Below are 20225 nucleotides of genomic sequence, written 5' to 3'. Positions count from 1 at the left end.
GAAGGTTTGAAAAGGTGCCTCACTGTTTCATTCGAATTCCTTGTAGATATGGTAGACTCGCTGATTTGATAATAGCATTAATATTATAGATCTTGACATTTCGAAATCATTTGATAAGCTCTCTGATTTGACAAGGCTCAAGGACAACATTGTTAATAAACTGGCTAGAAAGATAATAAGTGACGGAGAGTGGTGACCAATGATAATGGATGCGATCTAACCGAATGGGAACAGAGTCCTGTAACGAGCGCATTTAGCCGGGTGTTTCCCGGTCCTCGCAGTGCCAAGAAACACCATGATGTCTAACGGGACTCTGGTTATATTTGGGGCCTCAGCTGGGAACTCCCCGACAAGGCTGCACTTAGTCCCGTTTCCTGCGCTCACCAGAACTCCACAGTGCAGGAGAAGATCGGGCCGCCACATTACAAAAACACAAAAAATGTTTTTACATTAGGGCCCTAACTCTTGACTCCCCAATACGAGTGAGACTAACTGCCAGTGAGCCTAGCTTTCAGTGAGACATGCTGTCTCGCTCTAATATGCAGATTTACAAAATAGTGACCCCGCCCATAATGGGCAGGATTCACATCGTGACATCTCACAAGATCGCATTTGATCTCGGGAAGGATGGTGAACTGGGTAGATCCTGGAATAGGAATGTCCTGGCATTTACCGGCCGTGCTGCCTTTCAGGCACAATGCGGCAAGTAAATCACGTCCAATAGCTTTAATTGACTGGTGGGGACAAGCTGACATTATCAGTCACAGAGCCCCTGCTGTTCTTAATAATCATCAACAACATTTCTGAGAATATTGCAAATGTAAAGGCACCTCTGACCAGTGATATATATGGTGGTGCGTCTTGGACAAAAGACACTGAGAAATTGGGCATCGTTTACTTCTGCCAGTCAGTATTGGAAACTCCTCCATTAATATTTTCTGGCTTGGCAGTATGCCTGCATTATTTGTTCCCATTAGTTGTGAGCATAAATCTTGTTTCGTTTGCATGTTCCATCACTCTTCCTCCCACCCTAACAGACATTAATAGCTACAGTAACTTGCATTTAGTTAGTACCTTTTAATGTAGGAAAATGTCCCAAAGTACTTCACAGATGCATTACCAAACAAAATAAGCAAGATAGGACAGATGAACGTATATGGCAAGGCATAAATTGTTCCTGAAACGTGTAGCTTGCTGTGCAATTTGTGCGCATGATGAGCATTCAGAAAACAGTAAAGTTGTCTCAATGGGAGGGAAACTTTGTGCTACACATATACTTTGTCTCTCAGCACTTCTACTCGCAAGAGTATACCCATGTCTTATCACTTTACCCTGAGTATTGTGCCAATTATTTTTGGTTTTCTTTGCTGCCTAATAGCAGTCCCCATGCATTGCTGGTTTGTAGAAAATCTGACAGAGTAACAGTGAATGACTTCACATGGGATATGACCTTGCGGGGTTATATTCGTACTTTCCCCTCCATCTCACTGCTGGTCAAACAAATGCTGTTTCGTGACCCAGCAGAGGAAAAGACTGTAGCTCCCACTTGTTAAATTTCTGTAATTAATGGCCTTTTGGCAATGAGATTTGCACAAAATTCTGCAGGCGGCAGATTAGATTCTTGTCCCTGACCTTCCAGGTCAAAAATGGTACAAAATTCACACCATCAGTATTCCGGTGGAATCCCAGTTGACTATAGTTTTAACACGCAACTGAAGAGCTGAATTAGTATGATAGTTCTTTTTGGCTGTACAGTTTTGGGAGTATGCAAGTCATCTGACGCTTCATTTGCGCATAGAGATGCAAATGGGTGTGTTGCCTACATAAGATGTGCTGATATTTCAACTTTGTGGCCTTTTTGTTGCTGATTTAAAATTAAACAAAGAAAACAAGACTCTGAATAACAATTTACAATTAAGCATCTTACTAAGTGGCATCAGACTTGATAGCTCATAACCTCTGCAGTCAGTTAGACCTGGCATTACATGATGGATATCTCTTGTAAGCCACCACAAACTGCAGTCATTATTAATAGCTCCCGAGCAGCTGTTCTGGTTTAAAACTCTTATTTTTGTCTGTGCTCGACTCTGTGTTTGTGCATTTCACTCATATAACTTTATATTAAGGAGAACATAATTCAGTTCATTTTTCTTTGGCCTTCTTTTGACATTATCATCAAAATCATTTGGTTGCTAAATGTTATGTCTCCCCACCAACAAGTACTGCTGATGAAGCCATATGTGGTACAAGAAAAAACTTTGATTTAGTTAGGAAAATTAGGTCTCTTGTTGCCTGTTTGCATTCCCAGAAAATTACAGCTGTACAAAGGAGTAACATTTTCCTTGAAGGTGGGTTGGAAGGCTGGATCGGGAGGAAACTTGGTAATTAGTGCATCAGATCAGTTACCAAAAATATTCCAGCCTCTGAGCAAATTACCAGAGGCGAGTCAATGTGGCAGCAGTGCATAGTCAATTGAAAGTCACCATAGTACCCGAGGACCATAGCCTGCTCTTCCTTTTTGAGAGGAGCTGATTGGTGGAGATTTAACCTGAGGATCACCACACCTCAGGCAAAGGGCAAGGTTGAGAAGGCAGGGCCTTCATGGATAACCTCAGCCAATACAGGAATTGAATGCACACTGTTGACTTTGCTCCACATTACAAACCAGCTATCCAGCCAACTGCCCGAAACGGCCCCATTAAATAGTCAATTAGGTAGTCACTTAGGCCATTTGGGGGCCCATGGTCAAGATGCCAACAGGAATATTCCAGCGACAGAATTGCCGCCACCCCCAACCCCACTCCCTGTCAATGAGAGTGGAACTCAGCAGGTTAACACAGGGGCCTCTGGGTGACAGATCATCGGCACCTCCTCCGAATCACCTCAGCAAGGGATTTCTGGGATGATAATGTCAAGGCCACAGCCACAAGCCGTCTTTTGGAGGGAATCTGCCTATATTTTGGGATGCCCTCGTGATCTCTTCCATGTGTTAGCAATGCCGATCTCTCCCAACAGCCATCCAGCCCCTCAGGTCCTCTGACTGGAGTACCCTCCTCGGGAACCTGACCATGATTAAAAAGGATGAGTGTGGAGGCAGCCTCATAAGATTGCAGCGCTGTATGGATAACCATCGGGGTTGGGAACCGCATTGATTGTCAATCGCATAAAATTTTCAAAAACAGTAAAACTTCACCCTGTACGTTACACTATGCAGCTTACAATTCCACCCCTCCCCTAGCCCCAATGGTCCAGTAATTTTAATAGAAGGGAGCTCTTAATGTAGATACTGTTGATTGTATCAACAATTTGCACTTCCATCTGTTTCACTTGTGACTCCTCACCCTGATTTTCTTTCACAGGAGTTCCCACTTCCACTGATTGTGTTCCAGGCCTCTCAATGAGATTTATTCCAAGACAGCTCTCAATAACGGATCTTCCTATATTTGTTGTTTAAAAGACGCAATCATGAAAGAAGGCACAAAATCTAGTAAATTGTTTTGAGATTTGTTTTTCTTGCACTTTCCTTGGGATGTGCACTTTGCTGACAAGGCCAGCATTTGCCACCCATCCCGCATCACCCTTCAATTGAGTGGCTTCTTCGGCCATCTCAGTGAGCAGTTGAGAGTCAACCACATTGCTGTGAGTGTGGAGTCTCTCATAGGCGAGACCGGATAAGGATGGCACATTTCCTTCCCCAAATGACATCAGTGAGTTGGGTGGGTTTTTTCAACAGTCAATGATAGTTTCACAGTCACCATCACCGATGCCAGCTTTCAATGCCAGATGTATTAATTGGTGGGATTTGAAACCTCCCTGTCCTCAGAGCCTTAGCCTGGGCCTCTGGATTACTCGTTCCATCACATTACCGCTATGCCACCATCTCCCTCAAGTGCAGGATTGTTCGGAAGATTTTTATTTCATTTTACTGATAATTAATTCTGCAGGCAGATATTTAAAATCCGGAATGATGAGAAGCGCAGTCAGCGGGATTCGTGTCCGTGTGGGGGAAACCCCAATCGTTGTTAAATCCATCCCCTTAACCACTCGGCCCTGACTCCACTTTGACATAGCATGTCCTCTGTGTTGAATTTTTTATACATAGCTGGGAGATATTTCAATATCATGGTGTACATGGTTCAAAGCACAAGATGGTGGATTAAGTACTGTTTGTGATCTCCTGCCGCTAAAGCTGCTCAATGGCCTGAAAACCATAAAACTTGCTTTGTAGCTGGAGTTGTAAGTATGGTAAGCTTTGTGTGGTCCACTGCTGTGTGTGGAATGGAGCCGAATCAATACTACTGTACACTAAGATACTCCTTTATTTCACCATGTTGTGCAGATCTATGTTGACAGGGTCAACATAAGTAGTTTTTATATATTAATACAGGTAGTAAAAATGAGCTTCAGGCATGTAGCCTTGGAGGGATCAATTATTTGTATTTGAGCTCAGTGATTCATATGCCATCGCATTGCCTAAAGAAAGTTGCAGGCATTTCGAGCCAGATTGTAACATGTTGTCCTTCCTCTGGAGGGTATTCTGCAAAATGATTTGTTATTTATTTATTATTTTCAAAGAAATAAGTGCACTTTAACCCAGCCAGGTTGTTCTTTTAAATTTATATCTGTCTCTAGGGTAAGGTGGCAGAAATGATATTGAGCCATAACTTTTGTCACTGACATTCGTTGCCAGGCTAGGAAGATTGATTGCAAAGTTGGATGCTACATTCTGAGTGACATTTCTGGTAAGGTACCAGGAGTCGCTTCCTTGTGATCAGTTTTAACAGACATGTTTTTAAATAGACTATCGCTATACACTGAGCACACCTCTCAGCCATTGTAAAGACTGCCTGATTTTCGTAACTACGATTTCAATGTGACGTGGTGTCCTGAGACTGGAGATCAGTTTCATTGCACTTCGCTGCAAAGGCTTCTGTGCTTGAATGCCTTACTTGGCACAGGAACTGGAAGCAGAATTCAAGGTACACCACAGTCTGACCAGAGCACCATACAGTTTCATCCTTACCTCCTTTGATTTATAATATTATTATGTTAGCCACGTGGTTTGACATCCAATTAGTGTTTTTGACTGTTTGGACATGATTAACAATGACTCCGCTAAGACACCCACGTCTCTTTCTGCTTCATTCTTAGCTATTTCAACACCATTTATGGAATCATTCTCTGAGTCAGAAGCTCTGGTCAATGAGCTTATAACTTGATGGCCGAGGAGGTGGCGTTCATAATGCAGCCAAGCAGGTTGAGTGTCAACCTTCAAATCCTTCCAACGCGCCAATTGCTGGCGGTAAGAGCGGGAGAGAGTCCTGGTCAGCCATGCTTGATGTGGAATGGTGCCCATCAAGCTATAAGCTCTTGATGACAGACTAGAGACCTGTTCCAGGAATAACTAGCTTTGGAAACAGGCACAAGTTTGCCTTAGTGGACCATTAGGTGCGAGAAGAGAATATGAACATTCTATGTAGTTTTATGGTAACTGAACAATGACAATGCATGTTTTACGGTTTTATCTCATGCATACTGAACAGTGCCCATATGACATTCCAATACGGATCAACCAGAATGGCCTACTTTCCCATTGTAAAACACACAGCTAAACAATGACAATCTGTCATTCCTTGCCATCTTTTCTTTTTGGTTACTCAAAAAATTACCGTCAGTAATTTTCTAGGGTCACAGTGGAGGGAGTATGGGGACGAGGCCTCCCAAATGGCTGTTGTCACTCTGGCGGATAAAACACATAGATATCATGACCATTTATCCTCCATCAATGTTATAAGGACCAATGAGGAGAGCGAGCCCCAAAAGGAAATTTCCAGTGCTTCTTTATAATGCAATCGTTAGATCGAGCTGTGAAACCGGCTATAGGGAGAAAATTGGAGGGCTGTCGACAATATCGGTTATCTGTTAATGTTCCACTGTGTAGAAAGTGAATCAGGTATCAAGGGGAGGATGTCGAACAATGGTATTGTCGCTTGCAATCCAGAGACCCGAATGTTGGAATTTAAAAACTTAACAAAATATCTGCAAATATAAATCTAACGATGATAATGAAACAATTGACAACCATCGTAAAAATCCATCTGGTTCACCAATGTCCTTTAGGGAAGGAATCCTTCGTCCTTACCCGATCTGGCCTACATGTGACTCCAGATCCACAGCAATGTGGTTGACTCTTAAATGCCTTCTAAAATGGCTTAACAAGCCATTCAGTTGTATTCAACTGCTACAAATGGAACAAAGAGGAATGTAACTGGTCGGATCACCTGGCATTGTCCAAGGCACCGGAAATGGCAACGACAAACACAGCCCCGCCCCGCCGACCCTGCAAAGCCCCCTTAATGATATCTGGCAGCTTGTGCCAAAATTTGGAGAGCTGTCTCACAGACTAGTCAAGCAATAGCCTGATGTAGTCATACTAATGGAATCCTGCCTTGCACATAATGCTCCAGACACCACCATCAGCATTCCTGGGTAGGTCCTGTGCCAGCGGCAGGATAGACCCAGCAGAGGTGGGGCATAATTGTGTATAGTTTGTCCTGGAGTCCTTAACATCGGCTCTGGAACAAATGTGGTCTCATGGCACCAAAAATGGGCAATGAAACCTCCTGCTGATTGCCACATACCTCAGCAGATAAATCAGTAATCCTCCATGTTGAACACCACTTGGAGGAAGCACTGGCGGTGACAGGGGCACAGAATGTACTCTGGGTGGGGGATTTCAATATCCATCACCAAGGTGGCTCGGTAATTCTGCTGAAGACTGAGCTGGCCAGGTCCTAAATTACATAATTGCTAGACTGGGATTGAGCAGGTGGTGAGGGAACCAACAAGATGGAAAAACATATTCGGCCTCATCCTCACCTACCTGCCTGCAGCAGATGCATCTGTCCATGACCGTATCGGTAGGGGTGCCACCGTACATTTCTTGTGGAGACGACATCCCATCTTCACATTGAGGATAGCCTCCATTTTGTTGCGTGGCACTACCATTGTGCTAAATGGGATAGATTTTGAACAGATATAGCTACTCCAGACAGGAAATCCATGAAGCGCTGTGGGCCTGCAGCAGCAGCAGAATTGTACTCAACCACAATCTGTAAGCTCAAGGCCCGTCATGGCCCCCACTCTACCATTGCTATCAAGCCTGGGGCTCAACCCTGGTTCAATAAAGAGTGCAGGAGGGCATGCAGGAGCAGCACCAGGCATACTGAAAAATGCGGTGTCGACCCTGGTGAAGCTACGAAACTTGGTGCCAAACATGATAAGCAGCAAGTAATAGACAGAGCTAAGTGATCCTGCAACCAATGGATCAGATCTAACCTCTGCAGTCCTGCCATATCCACGGGTGAATGGTGGTGGACAATTGAACAACTCACAGGAGTAGGAGGCTCCACAAATATCCCCATCCTGAATGATGAAGGAGCCCAGCACACCAGTGCAAAAGACTAAGTTGAAACATTCACAATAATCTTCAGGCAGAAGTGCCCGGTGGATGATCCAACTTGGCCCCTTCCAGAGGTCCCCAGCATCACAGATGTTCTTCTTCAGCCAGTTCAATTCACTCCATGTGATATCGAGAAACGCTGAAGATATTGAATACTGAAAAGGGCTGTGGGCGCTGACAAAACTCCGGCAATAGTATAGAAAACTTGTGCTCCAGAACTTGCCATGCCCTCAGCCAAGCTGTTCCAGTACAGCTACAACACTAGCATCCACCCGGCAAGGTGGAAAATTGCACAAGTATATCCTGCACACAAGAAACAGGACAAATCCAACCTGACCCAATTTCCACCCCGTCGTCTACTCTCGGTCATCTGCAAAGTGATGAAAGGAGTCATCAACAGTGCAATCAAGCGGTACTTACTCAGCAATAACCTGCCCGGTGACGCTCAGTTTGGGTTCTGTTTCTCTTTATGATGTGAGGCTCTATTTATGATATGATTATGTGCCCCAACAGCGTCGCCAATACTGTGGGTGTTTCTATTTCTCTTACTGAACCACAAAGCTTTCCCGTATATCGGTCAAATGAACACACAACCAGTTAGTCAGTTCAAGTTCAAAGATGGTTTATTTACATACTTGGGTTACTTCGACATGCAAGCACAATATACTACAAGTTAAACTACACCTATCAGCTACAATAACCTATACTTATCTTCAGGGCGACTGGTGCTGTGCAGATTGATAAGGCCTTTATCTTGATCGCACGTGTCTGGTTTGAAGAAGTGGCTCTGTCTCTGCTGGGCTCATCCGTCAAGTAGCGATCGTTGGTCTTGAACTTGGCTGGCTGTTCCTGCTACAGTTGGGCTGGCACAGGCCGGATTCAAAGGAGGCTGGCACAGGCCAGATCCAAAGGAGACAGAACACATGGCTGTGTCCCCTTTTATCCCTCTGGGATTTCGCGCTCTTTGCGGCGGTCATTGATCTTGGACCCAATAATTCGACAGGCTTCGATCACTGCCTTCGATTTTGGCCAATAAAGGGGTGCGTGCCTTGGTGGCTGGGCAGGTCCTTAGCGGTCATTAACCTTGGCAGTTGGGCTCTCTGAGTAAAGGGAGTGGCGCCGATCAGTCTGTAGCTGTATCGGTTTCTTGATTGGAGTCCTATTGTTCTGGGGAACGGGCCATTAAAATGCAAACGAGCGGGGGTTTTGATCAGGTCTAGCTTCCTGTGTTTCAAATACACAGAAGCTTTGTATCTGTCTGAGTCCTGGGTTGGCCATAATTCCCATGGTCCTTTGCAGGTGGCTATCTCAGATGGCTACAGTTCCACCAGGATCACTCCGTTCCTGACCTCATTATGCCCTCGGTTCAAACGTGAACAAAAGAGCTGAATGTCAGAGATGAGGTGAGAGTGACTGCCCTTGACATCAAGGCAGCATTTGACCGAGTATGGCATCAATGAGCCCTATCAAAACTGGAGTTAATGGGAATCGGGAGAAACCCTCCGTTGGTTGGAGTCATTCCTGGCGCAAGGGAAGATGGTTGTGGTGGTTGGAGTTCAATCATCTCAGCTCCAGGGTATCACTTCAGGAGTTAACTCAAGGTAGTGTCCTAGCCCCAACCATCTTCAGCTACTTCATCAATGACCTTCCTTCCATCATAAGGTCAGATGTGGATGTTTGTTGCACAATGTTCAGCACCATTCGCGACTCCTCAGATAATGAAGCAGCTCATGTCCTTATACAACAAGACCTGGACAATATCCAGGCTTGGGCTGACAAGAGGCAAGTAATATTTGCTCAAGTGCCAGGCAATGACCATCTCCAACAAGAGAGGATATAACCATCTCGCCTTGACATTCAATGGCATTCCATTGCTGAATCCCCCACTATCAACATCATGGGGTTCCCATTGATCAGAAACTAAACTGGTCTAGCCATGTAAATGCTGTGGCTACCAGAGCAGGTCAGAGGCTAGAAATGCTGCTGCGCGTAACTTACCTCCTAATTCCCCAAAGCCTCCCCACCATCTATAAGCCACAAATTAAGAGTGTAATAGAATACTCTCTGCTTGCCTGGATGAATGCATCTCCAACATACTCAAGAAGCTTGACACCATCCAGGACACAGCTTGATTGCTTCCACAACATTCAATCCCTCCACCACTATCGAACAGGGGCAGCCTGTGCACCATTTACAAGATGCACTGCAAGAACTCACCAAGGTTCCCATAGGCAGCACCTTCCAAACCCACGACCACGACCATCTAGAAGGACAAGGGCAGAAGACAGCTGGCAACACCCCCACCTGGGAGTTTCCCCCCAAGTTACTCACCATCCTGACTTGGAAATATATCGCCATTCCTTCATTGTCACTCCTTCACTGTCGCTGTGTCAAAATCCTGGACTCCCTCCCGAATAGCACTGTGGGTGTACTTACACCACGTGGACTGCAATGGTTCAAGAAAGCAGCTCACCACCAACTTTCTTAAGGGCAAATAAGGATGGGCAATAAATGCTGGTGTGACACCTTGACCTACTTTGCCATTCCATGGATACAACTACATATGAGGAAATGAATGTGAATTAGCAGCATCGGATTTAATATAATGAAATTGGATTGCGCTGTGTTTTGCATGTGCGCTGCACCTAGATCATCCACTGCTTCTGATGTGATCCAACTTCTGTGCTCAAATGTTGATCTTGTGTGAATTGTATAATTCTCATCTGATGGTTAAAATTCTGAAGTCAACATTATGCATAGTTGACTTTATCAATGGGATCTGAATGAAATCGGGGGCATCTCCCAACAGGCTGCTATGCCCCTCGCAACTGATTAATTTGATGCCTGTCCCATTTGTAACTGACTGTAGCGGATGCATGAATAAGCCAATTTCCAGCGTGGTCAACTGCAATTTATATTGTTCATTTGTTCACTGAAGAAACTATTTATTATGTGCCCATTTAGACCTGGGTGTTCCTAAATCAGAAAATGCATGCACACTATTTGTGAGGAGTGGCCAGATATTTTTATTTGCCACAGCCTCTCAACATCCTCCAAGAGGTTTTGAGGGAATGAGGGAAAGAAAACAGAATTAGACTTTTGGGTTTTGAAATGTATGTGCACAGGGTAGACGGTGAACGGTTAAAAATTTAGCACAATTTATTTAAAAGAGGAGTCCCAGCATTAGTTTTCAAGGGGCATTTTTTGATTGGTGATTAAACAAAAGTAAAAATTGCACTCCTTGGCCTTGCTTTGTGTAAAAATTCTTTGACTACCTCCAGGCCTGGCATCCTGAGATTCTTAACTTATTTTGGCATGAGGGAAACAATTGTAATAATCGTTGGAGTTGAAGACTGCAAATTATCTTTCAGAGCAAAATGTAATAGATAACAAGTCTACAACTAGAGAATAGTCCAAATAAAATACTTCAGGTAATTCCTTAAATGTACTTCAGCATATTCAACATTGCAAACGAATGTGCTTCTACCTTGAGAACAAAACCCTCTTCACATTTTGCAAACTGAATGGAAATTCATTATTGACTTTCTAATTGCTTCTTTCCAGTTTCCTAATGTTAACAGACTTTAACCAAGTAGGGCAACTCCTCCACCGCCTCTATTTCATGGACTGGATTAATCTGTTATAATTATTCACTACCTAAACTTGCATTTTTCAGCTGTTGCTGTAGATCATCCTGAAGCGTTATGATTTTTTTTTCTTGCTTTGTCAGCAGAGGGGAATACTGGTGAAGAACGGGTTGAATGAATGTAAGGCATTGACACCTGTTCTGCTTGTATCTCCTGTTAGGTATCTCCCCTACAGTGAAGAAGACTGAAATGGACAAATCTCCATTTAACAGCCCATCCCCACAGGACTCCTCTTCACGATTGAGTAGCTTCACACAGCACCACCGTCCCGTGATTGCTGTGCACAGCGGTAAGAAAGCAGCTTTGCCAAAGTTACTGTCCGAAATCTACTCTTGAAATATACCCCATTTTTGTGTAACTGTAAACATTTTCGACTGAGCCAATCCCCACCTACCCTACTTTTACTGCATGTCTATAGAGGAAATAAATGTATGAAATTATTGGACCAGATTTTGCAGTCAGATACAAGATGAAAGTGTTCAAAACTGAACCCAAAAATGCAGCCTATAATAATCTGGTGAGCCCTGTGGAATGGATTTCACCAGTTCCGGCACTAAGTTTATTTTTACACCAGCTGGAGGGGCTCCCTGGCATCCAACTATATCAGTTAGGTTAAGTCGCCAATCACATTGTGGAATTGTCACAGACAGCAAACCAGCAAATAACAAGCAATTTTATCATTCATTTTTTAATAATATTTCAGAAAGGAAAATAAGGATTGGTCCATACACTTGGGATTAAGGTGGCAGCCGAAATATGATTTGAAAAATTATTTTAAAAACTGATCGAACTTTTATCGTAGAATGGAGAATTTTGGCATTCCACAGCATAAGGTTAAATTTTCAAGGCCAAGGAGGTTATTAAGCAGTAATTATGACTTGGTATATAATTTAAATACTGGCTACATCTTATTAAGATCCATTTCCACCCTATTAACGGGCAGGGCACCATGGGCGGATTCTCCAACCACCCGGCTGGTCGGAGAATCGCCGGGGAGCGGCGTGAATCCTGCTCCGTCGCTGGCTGCCAAATTCTCCTGCGCTGGCTTTTTGGCGGGGGCGGGGATCACGTCACGCCGGTCAGGGGCTGTTGGCAGTGCCCCCCCCCCCCCCCTCCGGTGATTCTCCGGGCCCCGATGAGCCGATCTCGTCCGTTTTTGGCTGGTCCCGCCGGCGTGGATTAGACGAGGTCCATACCGGCGGGACCTGGCTTTGAGGGTGGCTTGCAGAGTCCTCAGGGGAGTGCGGGGGGATCCGGCCCCCGGGGGGGCCCCCACGGTGGCCTGGCCTGCAATCAGGGCCCACCGATCTGCAGGCGGGCCTGTGCCGTGGGGGCACTCTTTCCTTCCGCTCCGGCCTCTGTAAAGCTCCGCCATGGCCGGCGCGGAGAGGAAACCTCCTGCGCATGAGCAGGGATCACGCCAGCGGTTCTGCGCATGCGCCAGAATACGCTGGCGCTCCCGTGCATGCGCCAACTCGCTGGCCTGCGGAAGCCCTTCGGCGCCGCTTGGCGCGGCGCCAACCATTCCAACGCTGGCCTAGCCACCGGAAGTGCGGAGGATTCCGCAACTTCCGGGCGGCCCAACGCCGGAGTCGTTCACGCCACTCTTTAGCACTGGTACGGCCAACCCGCCGGTTGGGGGAGAATCTCGGCCTATATTCTCCTGGCCCTTGTGATTTTCCAGTCCTCTGAGCCATTAATCACTTGATCGTGAATTGGTGCAGATCTTGAGGAGCGTGGCCCTGACACAGTGTGTCAGCAGTGTGCTAAGGTGATAATTCTTTCAGTGAGTTGCCCCCAACGTCCAGTGTAGGGCCAACCTCCCCCCACAATGCAAGACCTGCCCACACAGCCCCCACCAGATCCCCCCCACCAGAGATCCCTAACTAAAGAGACCCACATCAGAGACCTTCTTATTAAAGAGGCCCTTACCAGAAACCTCCATAAGAGAAACCACAGGCTGGAAGCCCCCAGAAGAGAGAATCCTGCCTGGAAGCCCCCCAGAAGAAAGACGCCTGCCTGGAAGCTCTCCTGTAGAGAGACCCCTGTCTCGAAGCCCCCCCAGAAGAGAGACCCATGTCTTGAAGCCCCCCAGAAGAGAGACCCCTGCCTGGAAGCCAAAGGGCAGTCCAGACAGAGTCAGTGAGAAAAATCACTGTTTTAAAACTTACCTGGGCAATACATTTGCTGGCTCAAACATAGGAAGCAGGAGTTTGCACCTTCTCCCCGAGTTTGCGTGGGTTTCGCCCTCACAACCCAAAGATGTGCAGGTTAGGTGGATTGGCCACGCTAAATTGGCCCTTAATTGGAAAAAATGAATTGGGCACTCTAAAGTTACTTTTTTTTAAAGACACACAGGAAGCAGCATAGTTGATTTGCAAACCATTCATCCATTTCCCTGTGATATTGATTTTACTAGGCTGTGATTGACAGCTCCCACACACACCCAGCTGTCTGCATTGTTTCATTCATCTCCCTTTAAGCTTAGCTGTGAAACTAACCACAATGTTTCTAAACATCAAGCTTTGTTTGACAGCTCCTCATCAAAGAGAGTTAAGTGCCCCTGTTAGTTTCACAACTGACAGGTGCTGTTTCCAGTGCCTTAGCCAGCAGCGATTGCGGAGGTGAGTTTTAAAGCAAGTGTTTTTATCACTGCCTCTCTCTGGCCAGACAGGGGCCTTTCTTCTGTGGGAGTCTCTGTGTTGGGAGAGGTCTCTTTAATTAGGGGGTCTCTGGTGAGGGTCTCTAGGGAGGCCTCTTTTACTAGGAGGTCTCAAAATGGCAGCCTATTAGAAGGATTCTCCAGGGAATCCCTCGCAATCCTTGCCATGCAGACATCTGCCTGGCTAAGGATTGGGCATCCCAGTGGGAGCACAAGTCAGGTGCAATTCAGCTCCGGTGAGAGATTTTAGTCTCCCAAACGAAGAAAATCCAGAGAAGAATTGCTCCTGGTCTACGCTGGTGCTAGGAGCGGCATCCACGAACAATTCACTCTTCCCTGCCATCCAAATTTAAGCTTGGTGGGGAGTTCCTGGGATTCTGTTCGGGTTTCCACTATCGGGATTTTGAGCTTGCAGCCAAATACCAGGGTTCACCGCAGTTAAGTAGAGGCATCATCCACCCCCACCCCCCACCACAATGGGAATTATGGGTCACACCCCCCCTCTCCCCCACCACACACACACATGAGGATGATCTGAACTCCCACCATCAACAACATTAGAACCACCACCCCCCCCAATCAATTACCTCTGTCTGGAAGCTAAAGAGCAGTCCAGGCAGAAATCACTGCTTTTTCATTTCCCAGTTCCTTACACCTGCTGTCACAGACAGACGTGTTGATAGTAGCAGTTGTTAGTTCTTAGGAACCAAAAACATATCACAATCCCTTAAGCCCTCTCAGATCCTTCGAACTGCGAGGCTACTATTCACTTTCAAAGAGAAATAGCTTTTAGTAGGCTGTAATTGAAAGGGTAATAGCTTCCAGTCAGCCAGGTGTCTGGATTGTTTATTGTCATTTCCCGTCACACTTGAAAGCACCTCAAGTAACCTGCTGTGAAGCTAACCACGTTGTTTATAAATATCCAGCTATGGTCGACAGTCCTCACCACCTCAAAAGCAGCTAATTCCTTTCTGCTGGGAAAAGAGGAAGTGAAAGCACTTGCCACCTAGATGTGGGGGATCTCTGATATGGTGGGGTCTCTGATATGGGGCCTCACTTATATGGGGGTCTCTCAGCTATGAAGGTCTCTGATATGGGGGTGGAATTCTCCGAGCCTCCGCGCCAAAATCGCGATAGGCACGAGGCAGAGAATGGGCGTTGACGCCGAAAACAGGTGTGATGCCGCTCCTGTGATTCTCCAGTCCCCGGAGAATCACCGTGAATCACGCACATGCGGTCTATGCAGCGCGGGTAGGGTAGCCATTGACAGAGGCCCTCCCCACGATTCACCAAAGAAAACTGGCCGAGTTACCGATGGGGTTCTAACCACATTTTGCCTTGTTGGGAACGGCGGCGGCGGCTGCGGAATCAGTCCGCGGCCACCTTGGTGGGGGGGCAGGGAGATCCTTCACCGGGGGGGTGCCTCAGGGTCGGGCAGGCTAGCGATCGTGGGCCACCGAACCACGGGCGAGCGGGATCTCGAGGGGGGGGGGGGATTGCCTATATTGTCGGGGCCGCTCCATGTTTGAGCCGCCATGTCGCGCAGGGCGGCCACCGAAGGCCGCCGCCGTGCGCATGTGCGGACACCCGACCGGAGGTGCAGGGCCCCGTATCAGCAGGCAGAGCTGTGTGGAGTACTCCGGGGCCCTGCTAGCCCCCTTCAAGTAGAAGAATCACTCTGGACTTTCTTGAAGAAAGTCCAGAGTGAAGCGCCCGCGTTTTGATGCTTGAGTGGGGACATGGCCCTAATATTAGAGAATCCCGCCCGGGGCTTTTTGATATGGGGGCCAGTCTGATATGGAGGGGTCTGATGGGAGGTCTATGCTACGGGGGTCACTGTATTTGGAGGTCTCTTTTATGACGGTCTCTGATATTGGAGGGCCTCTCGTATGCGTGGCTCTGATGGGGGCGTGTCAGATATGGGGGTGTCTGATGGGATCTCTGTTAGGAGGGGGCTGGTGGTTGGAAAGACAGGATTAGCATTGTGTGCAGAGGGGGCCCTCCGATGGATTTTGGGGTTATCTACATTACATATTTACTTACCCTTTGACCCACGGCATCAGGGCCACGCTGGAAAATGCTTGCCCGGATCCACACCCACGTGAATTACAGCCGAGAGGGTCAGAACATCATGAGGCATGGCAAGTCAGACTTCCAGCCCAGGATGCAGATCGGTTCAAATTACATATTTGCATCCTCCCGCCAACACACTGCCAACGCCAAACCTGTTCGTAGCTCGACCATTGATTCTCCATTGCATCAAACCCCGCTATTGGCGGTGGGTGCCAGAGATTCCACCCCTCAGTTTCATTTCAGGTGGGAAAACCAGTGAGAATCCTACCGGCTGTTTCGGTGCGGTTCGCATCGCAATCTACCCACACTTAGGCATTCTTTTGGAGCTAGGGGAGATTTCTGCGGGAAAGAGATGTGGAGGACCTAAAGATGCTTGCCAGGCCGGCTCTTCGGAGATCAGTGCACCATTTCTAAAGGGCGCCCTAACCTCCAGACAACCTTACAGCCCCCCCACTACTCACCGGTAAAGACACCCCACCCTTCCTGCCCCCTCTCTCAATCCCCCCTCCTTTTTGGTATGCCTCTTCTCGTGTCCTGGCCCTTGTCAGTGCACCCTGGCACTGCCCACTGGCACCATGGCAGTGAAAGGCTGGCAGGTTATCATTGCCAGGGGGCATGGCCCTGCCCTGTGCCCAATCACCCAGGGGCTCCAATGGCCTCCAAGCCCCCCAGTGTGGTCATCCCATCTGGTCTCGGTTGATGGAGACCAGCAGTGATTCCTGCCGGCCTTGCGCTGCACCAACGGGGGTGGTGAACCCCGGGAGCTGGGAGACTCCGGCTAAAACCCAGAAATTCATATTTAAATACGTTCAAAGGTTCATTTAAATATGCGAGTATGGTTCACATCCAGCAAGGGCGTGAACCAGATTTTGTCCAGTTCCACAGGCCGGGAGTATTGCGTTACATTCGTTGCCCAGCGTGAACCCCGTTTAATGGCTCTATTCCTATTCTCCAGGAATAGTGGGATGAGCGCCAGACACAACATTGAGGGAGGGGGAGGGGGGGGGGGGGGGGGGGGGAGAGAGTCTTCCCCCTATTCCAAACACAAATCATTATTTAAATGAAATGAAAATCGCTTATTGTCACGAGTAGGCTTCAATGAAGTTACTGTGAAAAGCCCCTAGGCGCCACATTCCGGTGCCTGTTCGGGGAGGCTGGAACGGGAATGGCAGACTCTAAAGCTGTACTTGTGCAACCACTTCTCTTGTTTGCATTCTGGTCCTCGTGTGCCGGTTCGCGGTGCTAAATCATATTTACTTGTTCCAGGGAGGTAGAGATTTGCACAAATCTACCAATTTGGTTATAGGAAAGAAAGAGTCAGACTGATCAATAGAAATGCAACAAATTGACTCATGGATGCTGTCTTGCTAGAATCAATTTGAATCTCGCAATAGTATAAAACCGACTATGCCTTGTGAATGCTGATTCACTGTTCATACGAGTGGTTTTGTTTAACACATTTGGAATTGACAAACAGCTGGATTTTAGGCAGTTTGAGGTGGCTTAATCATCCTGTTTTTGTAAATGTGAAAGATCGTTTCTCAAGCCTAATTAGTTTTTGTACGACAGCAAGCTTTCACTTCATTATTCTAGTGTCTATGTAAAAACTTGTGAAAGATCAATCATATGCGTAAAGGAATTATTAGGAAGTGAACCAAAAACACAGTAACATTGTGCTGTAATTTCCAATGGTTAAAAGTCAATGCTTCAAGGGGAAAAGATAGTGGAATTCATAAAATGGCATATGAGTTATACAGTTGGTTTCTCAGCACTGACCTGTGAAACAATCAATGACTCTTGTACTGCGTTTCAGGTGGTCTTGAGGAACACTTCAGACATTCAATTTCAGCATATGGAGCATGTTAGGAGCAACCTTCATTCACCTTTTGCTTTAGGCTGGGTCAGAAGCTTCAGGGGCTGTTGTCTTTTTTACCCTAGTAGTTGTTTCCTCCAAATTAAAACAAAAATCAGCTTTTAAAGGCATGGCTTTTTTTTCAAAGCTAGAATCCACCATCTAACCCTTTAGTCCATCAGAATCAAGATGTTTGCAACTTCTTTAAAGCTGCTTAATTACCTTTTCTTATAAAATGCTGTATTTTCCAGGAATGCAGCAAGCAGAGCTCTTGAATTAACTGTTTAAGGGACAGTGACTTTTTAAAAATCACAAATTTTTCCAAAATGCTCACGGTTCTTGATGCAAACCGACGTGCATCACACTGTGATAATGATCGGTTGTGAAATCAGTTATGCAGCATATATCCTGTAATGATAACCTCCCTGCTTAGTGAAAGAGCAAGCACTGATTTTTATTAACTGCAGACTGTTTTATTTAATTTGAAGGGCAGAAAATTTTAATGTCTTGACAGCTTGACAGTTCCAATAGGATTTTAGAAGCTTTGACTGCTCCAGTTAGCTTATGCATTTCTAAAGCATATTCATGTCTAATTTTAATGATCCCATTGGGCATTTGAGCTCTCCCAGAGGGGTCCCTAGACCTATCCAAAAGTGTAACTTACTTCGCCAAATCGTTACACGACCTCTCCAAAGAACTGTACGTTTATACCTTTTCCGGAAAAGTGTCAAGTCAGTGATTTGTTTTTCAGAAACCCGGGTGATGAAAATCCCATCAGACCACTCATGTTCAACCTGCCCCTGTTCGCCCACCCTGGTGAAAATGGTGGGTGCCAGTTTTGGGGTCAGGACCTCTAGAATTGGGGCTCCAACGTCATTTTAGCTAAACTAGTAACCCTCACCATCCCCGCAGAAATGAAGACCATAAAGTGTATTTCTACGTGGAAAACAGTTCATTGCATGGTATAAAATAATTCAGTGGAAGGGGATAGTGCAAGGGGGGGATGGAACATAGGGTATCCTTGTACGCGGACAATCTACTGCTGTATATTTCAGAGCTGAGTACGCCGGTGAGGAACATAATGGGATTTCTCCAAAGATTCGGGATGTTTTCTAAATTTAGAGAAGAGTGAATATTTTATGGTGTCCCAGTCAGGAGTGGGGGGGCTGCCGTTTTGCAGGGTGGCAACCCACTTCAGGTATTTGGGGGTGCAGGTGGCATGGGACTGGGTGGGTGGTGGGGGGGGGGCAGATTCCGTCGGTACAATTTCACCAGCTTGGTGGGGAGGGTGAAGGCTGACTTGGCAAGGTGGGACAATTTTCCTCTGTCATTGGCTGGTCGGGTGCAAGCGATTAAAATTAATTGCTGCGATTTTTCTTTCTGTTCCAGTGCTGCGGCCTTTTTACCCAAGTCATTTTTTAAGGAAGTGGGCAAAGTGGTCACCTCGTTCACCTGGGGGGGAAAGGTAGCCAGGGTTAGGATGGTGGTCCTGCAGAGAAGGCGTCAGGTGCAGGGGGCTGGGATTCTCAAACTTATTATTTTACTATTGGGCGGCGAACACGGACAAGGTGAGGGGTTGGGTCATTTTGGGGGGAGGGGGGGTGGGTCCCGATGGGTTCGGATGGAGGAAGGACCTTGTAAGGGGTCGAGGCTGAGGGCATTGGCAATGGCATCGCTTCCGTTGGTGCTGGGCAAGTACTCTGGGAGTCCGGTGGTGGTGGCAACGCTGAAGCTTTTGAGGCAGCTAAGGCAGCACTTGAAATTGGTCAAGGGAGATGCCTATTAGGGGGAAATCATAGATTTGAGCAGGGAAGGTTGGACAGGAGATTTCGGAGATGGCAGAAGGTGCGGATAAAGGTAATAAAAGACCTGTTACTGGGTAGGGGGGGGGGGTACGGACTGGCACAAGGGGAAGGGTTTAGGTACCTGCATCTCCGAGATTTTGTAAGGAAGGAGTTTACGAGGTTCCGGAAAGCGGCGGCCCCCTCGTTGTTGGAGGAGGTACTGTTGGCAGGGGGATTGGAGAAGGGGGTGGGGCCGGCGATTTACAGGAAGATTCTAGAGGAGGATAGGGTGTCCAAGAAAGGGATTAAGGCCAAGTGGAAAAAAGAGTTGGGGAAGGTAATGGAAGAAGGTCTGTGGTGTGAGGTGCTACGAAGGGTGAACGCCTCCACGTCATGCGCGAGGTTGGGCTTGATACAGCTGAAGGTCGTGTAAAGGGCATACCTCACGAGGGTGAGGATGAGCTATCTCTTTGAGGGGGTGGAGGATGTCTGTGAGTGGTGCAAGAGGGGCCCTGCAAACTATGTACATATATTTTGGTCCTGCCTGAAGTTGGAGAGGTATTGGAGGGAGGTCTTTTGCAATAACTCAGGGGTCCTACATGTGGTCTTGGACTTGGAACCGGGTCCACTAGAGACCATTTTCGAGGTGTTGGACTGGCCTGAGCTGCAGGCGGGTGCGAGGGCAGATGTTTTAGCCTTCACCTCGCTGATTACCTGGAGGCGGGTCCTATTGGGGTGGAAGTCA

General features: G+C 46.9%; 1 protein-coding gene across 4 annotated transcripts in view; it reads left to right on the top strand.

The window, feature by feature from the left end:
- nfic (nuclear factor I/C) overlaps positions 1-20225 on the top strand; it is a 788712-nt gene that overhangs the window by 404678 nt on the left and 363809 nt on the right. For all 4 annotated transcript variants that reach the window (XM_072482538.1, XM_072482537.1, XM_072482536.1 and 1 more), the window contains exon 7: positions 11270-11398. In XM_072482538.1, coding sequence (XP_072338639.1) covers positions 11270-11398 — 129 coding nt within the window. The remainder of the gene's footprint in view (positions 1-11269; positions 11399-20225) is intronic.

This window comes from Scyliorhinus torazame, chromosome 18, assembly GCF_047496885.1.
Source record: "Scyliorhinus torazame isolate Kashiwa2021f chromosome 18, sScyTor2.1, whole genome shotgun sequence".
NCBI classification, from domain to species: Eukaryota; Metazoa; Chordata; class Chondrichthyes; order Carcharhiniformes; family Scyliorhinidae; genus Scyliorhinus; species Scyliorhinus torazame.
Note: the sequence above shows the minus strand (reverse complement) of the source record. Positions and strands in the feature narration are given on the sequence as shown.